Source organism: Pteropus vampyrus, unplaced genomic scaffold (assembly GCF_000151845.1).
Source record: "Pteropus vampyrus isolate Shadow unplaced genomic scaffold, Pvam_2.0 Scaffold58, whole genome shotgun sequence".
NCBI classification, from domain to species: domain Eukaryota; kingdom Metazoa; phylum Chordata; class Mammalia; order Chiroptera; family Pteropodidae; genus Pteropus; species Pteropus vampyrus.
In genome coordinates this window covers 6,420,931-6,425,309 of record NW_011888839.1, presented here as the reverse complement: position 1 = coordinate 6,425,309, position 4,379 = coordinate 6,420,931, and the positions used below count along the sequence as shown (strand labels likewise).

The 4,379-nt window shown below is 36.4% G+C and overlaps 1 protein-coding gene across 1 annotated transcript in view; it reads right to left on the bottom strand.

The window, feature by feature from the left end:
• Positions 1-729: 729 nt before the first annotated feature.
• The window catches only part of MCHR2 (melanin concentrating hormone receptor 2), a 15,730-nt gene continuing 12,080 nt past the window's right edge, over positions 730-4,379 (bottom strand). Inside the window, exons 4-5 of the mRNA XM_011360730.1 lie at positions 3,534-3,653; positions 730-1,203 (exon numbers count right to left, since the gene is read on the bottom strand). Of these exons, the coding sequence (XP_011359032.1) occupies positions 888-1,203; positions 3,534-3,653 (436 nt within the window). The 3' untranslated portion in view covers positions 730-887. The remainder of the gene's footprint in view (positions 1,204-3,533; positions 3,654-4,379) is intronic.

The window sequence follows — 4,379 nt, the reverse complement described above, 5'->3', positions numbered from 1 at the left end:
ATTTAAGGGCTAATTACTTTTTGTACCCTTGAATATATTATAACCTAAAGAGGCCATATCTAAGTGTATGCTTAACATCCTGAAGAATACTCTTATTAAAAAGCAGGTGCTGGTTTTCATCAACTTATTTCTTTCAGACTGATTCTTTCCTTGTAGGGCTGTAAGAGAAAGCACTGCCCCCACCCGCTCACCAAATTATTGGTTCCTTCCTGTATGATAGGTACAGGTTGCCAAGGTGGTGCAGTAAGAAGACAGAAACAGGCAGATCTAGATTTCAACTCAGCTCTTACATAGCTGTGCAGCATTAGTCCTATCGCTTAACTTTTCTGAGCTCAGTAAACTGAGGGAATACTTCCAGCTTCGTTACTTGTTGCATGTGTTAATACATGGTAACTGTTATGCTAACAGGTGAAGCTGATTATTGAAGGCATTAGATTGGATCATACAAAATTGACATTTTTGTAGATTAAAAAAATGGCCAAATTTAGGTCCTTGTTGTAAGGTGGTCCCCTCCTAGGAACTTCAACAGTACCGTTACAAGTAAGACCAAAGTATGCACGGCTCTGTTAGATTTCTTGCTGAGTTTTCAGTCGATGGTCATAAATGGCCATTTTTATTGGTCACTAGTTTATAATATGCTGAAATAACATCTGCAACCGTGGAGCTTGGGTATATTAGACTATCTCATTCCCTACTCCCAATACAGATAAATATTTTATGTCTTGCTAAAGTTAGTATATCATACTCACTGCATGTGAATGGTTACACTTCTATTCTATGCTACTAAGAGTCACAAGTACACTAGAAGAATAGACACAAGCCCACTGTTTCACTTGCCCTTTGTAATAATAGCAATAACATAGATGGTTGGTGAACCATGTACTCTCCTAAAAACTCGATTTCAAGGTGTTTCCTATATTGCGGATTTCCCTCTCAGTCACTCTCCTTTGCATTTGAGGCAGGCGTTTCCGGAAATTTCCGCTTAGCAGGATGTAGAGAAAAGGGTTAATGCTGCTGCTGGCATAGCTGAGACAGATAGAGAGGTAATAGCTCACATAGAAAGCCAGAGTGGGCTGCTCCATCTGTAAATTCACCAGTTGTATCACGTGATAGGGGGCAGCACTTAGGATAAAGACTGCCACCAGCGCCAGCACCATCTTTGTCAGCTTCATCACTCTCTGCCTGGGAACACTGGGGTTGTAACTGCAAAGGAAACATTAGGATGGAACATAAACGACCTTAGAAACTATAGGGCAATGATCTCCTAGAACTTTTTGGATAGTTCATAAGAGCTATGCAGTGCAATATGAAGCTCATTTTCTCCCCACTTATTCAGAGCATTGTGAAAAGATTCTTTTTCATTCCTGTTAAAAGTTTTCCAAAATTTCCAAAGCTGGAACATTTTGAGAAACAAATAACTTATTTGAGAAATAAGTAATGTAGTATTAAATAACATAGTATTCAAATTCACAGTATCAAATAAATACATAAGAGTTTCTACTGATATAAATAAATGATTGAATAAAATGAGAGAGGGGACAAATCTTCTTTACAGAAGAATTCCAAAAAATATATAAAGATATTCTCTTTTCCAGGAATGGGAGCTTAATTCCCACCCTCCTTCTTCCCTCTTGAGGGTGGGCTATACTTAATGACTTGCTTCCAAAGAATAGAGAAAAGGAATAGTAACTTTACAGTGGAGAAATCTGGCAAACATTGCCTTAATCCAGTGATCATGGTTAATATCAACAGAGATGTCATGTGGTTATCATGTGACCCCCCCTGATAAGTTTTAATGAGAAGAACTTTTTTAAAAAAACACATAACTACAGTCTAATCGTGATACAATATCCGATAAGCCCAGATTGGGGGACATTCTTCAGGGTATCTCCTAACTAGTGCTTCTCAGGACTAATAAGTTCACGAGAAACAGGAAAGGGTGAGAAACTGTACAGACCAGAGGAGACTGTAGGGACATGACAGCTAAGTGTAATGTGGTACTCTAGATTGAATACCGGAACAGAAATAGAACATTAATGGAAAAATTGGTGAAATCCAATAAAGGGTAGAGTTTAGTCAACAGTGATGTACCAATGCCATTTTCTCTGCCTTGACAAATCCTCGATGGTAATAGATGTTAATGGGGAAACTGGGTGATGAGTATATGCCTGTGCTATCTGTGCAAATTTTCTGTAAATTTAAAATTATTCTAAAATAAAAAATATTTTAAAATTCCAAAATTTTATCATGTTATGTCATAGTTAGACATTTTATAAAAATTTCCCTGGGACATGGATGAAGCAGATGAATAAGTCTAAGGAATAATATGAAAAAAAGCATGGCAGCCGAAAATCATTCTAAGACGATTCCTCTGCAGTTATCAAAGGAGGTACCATTATTCCTCTAATTTGAGGCATAACTGGGCAGTATGAGCTTCGTTTTATAATTACTCTTAGCATTTCTGAGGAATGTGTTGGGAGCAAAGTGATCTGATTTGGAGAACTGTTTTAAAAGGGCTCAAGCATCCTTTCCAGCTGTCGGTGTGTTGATATTCCATGTGATTTCGTTTCAACCTTCTCACCAATTGAGCTCCCTGTGATACATTTAGAAGCTAATTTTTTCCCCATAACTGTGCCTGCTTCCATTTCTCATTTTTAAATAGACCACCCTTTAACAATATAATATCTCCAAAGAATATCAAGAAATTCTAAGTGGGGAAAAAATGTCAATGGACACCTAAACCTTTGGTACCAGGGTTTTCCACAAATTTTGAGTAATAATGTTTAAATTTTTCACCTATTCTTTTTTTTCTTTTTTTACCTTTAGAGTGTTACACATGGTATATGTGGGAAACCCAGCAATCTTGTCTTTCCAAAACAAATACAATAATCTATTCTAAAGACAAATTTTAATAAAGCCTTTTTTTTTTTAACCCAACATGTTACAAAATCACTGACTTACACATTTAAACAACTTGGTATGTACAGTTTCAAGCAGAAAATAATTTAGATTTATTCATGCAGTTTTAGAGACAACTATCTTTAAAAGTCCTTCCCAAGTTTACTGTCTTTATGTGTCTTTGGTTTTATTTAGTTCTAATTAATCTTGTCCTATGTATTCAAATATTAATATGATCATTCTTCTCTAAATTGAAAAATTAAAACACAAAAATAAAAGGTTATACACAACATCTAGGACATTTAAGTATATACACAATTCTGCAAAATATACAAATAAAACAGTTAAATTACATTGTTAATGTAAATATAAAGTTATTCTTTAAATAGAATCTTGAGTTCTGTTTACATTTTTATGAAACTACAGCCTCAGTGATTTCAATATATATCACTGAGAGGTCTTCAAATAGCTGCTCCAAAATATGTCTTATTTTCAGGAAATGTCTCATATAGACATTAATTCCCATATGTCTAAGTGTGGTATGTTTTAAGTGATGCTTAAATTTCTGTTGTGGATGTCTTAGGATCTCTGAATTGTTCTTTCAATAAATAAAGCAAAATAAGGCAAACACTTACCATCTGGCATCCTTATTCTGTTGATACATCTCCCAAGTATAGCATAAAATTAAAATATAGCATGCCAAAATCAAGGGCAAAGGGAAAAAAAAAGTTGTTATCGTCAAATAAAGTGTGTACCTGTAAAATGAGAGATAGAGAAGACATGACTGTTACATTCACAATGCTAGGAACTGGCTTTTACAGTTTATGACTCTGATTTCTCAGGGCCCAGGATAAAGGATTTTCGAGAAAAGATAAGGATTTTTGGGTGCTTTCCTTTAGAGAAGTCTGCTTGCTCCTCATTGTTCACCGACAATGATGCATGTCTATTCTTCAGCCAAGCTCAGAGCTACTGAGTACGGAGCAGGTAAGGATACTTATTATTATCATTATCTTTAGTATTATTAACAACAATAGACAACAGCAGGTAGCATTTATTATAGAGTAGGCACCAATCTCAGTGCTTTACATATTTTAACCCACTGAATATGTGTAACCCCATGAGCTACATGCCATTAGTATTCTCATGTTAGAAGACAAACTAAGACACAAAGGGGTTAAGTGGCTTGCCAAAGGTTACCCAACATGCCCTTTAAGTGGCAAAGGTGGGATTTGAACCCAGACAGACAATGGAGCTGCATAGCCCTTGCCTGTAACCAAGGCTCAAGATGAGCCTCTTAAAGGGCATGTTGTAAAATCAGCCAATCCTTTCCCAAGTGCTCTGCCAAAAAGAATTCTCAAGTGAGCCAACTCCATTTCTGCACAGATGCCAGGTGTCTTCCTTCCTGGCAGAACCTTGGCATTGGTGAAAGAAGACAGCCCAGATTAAGTGGGTATGGACGGGGTGGCAGAGAGTGAGCACCT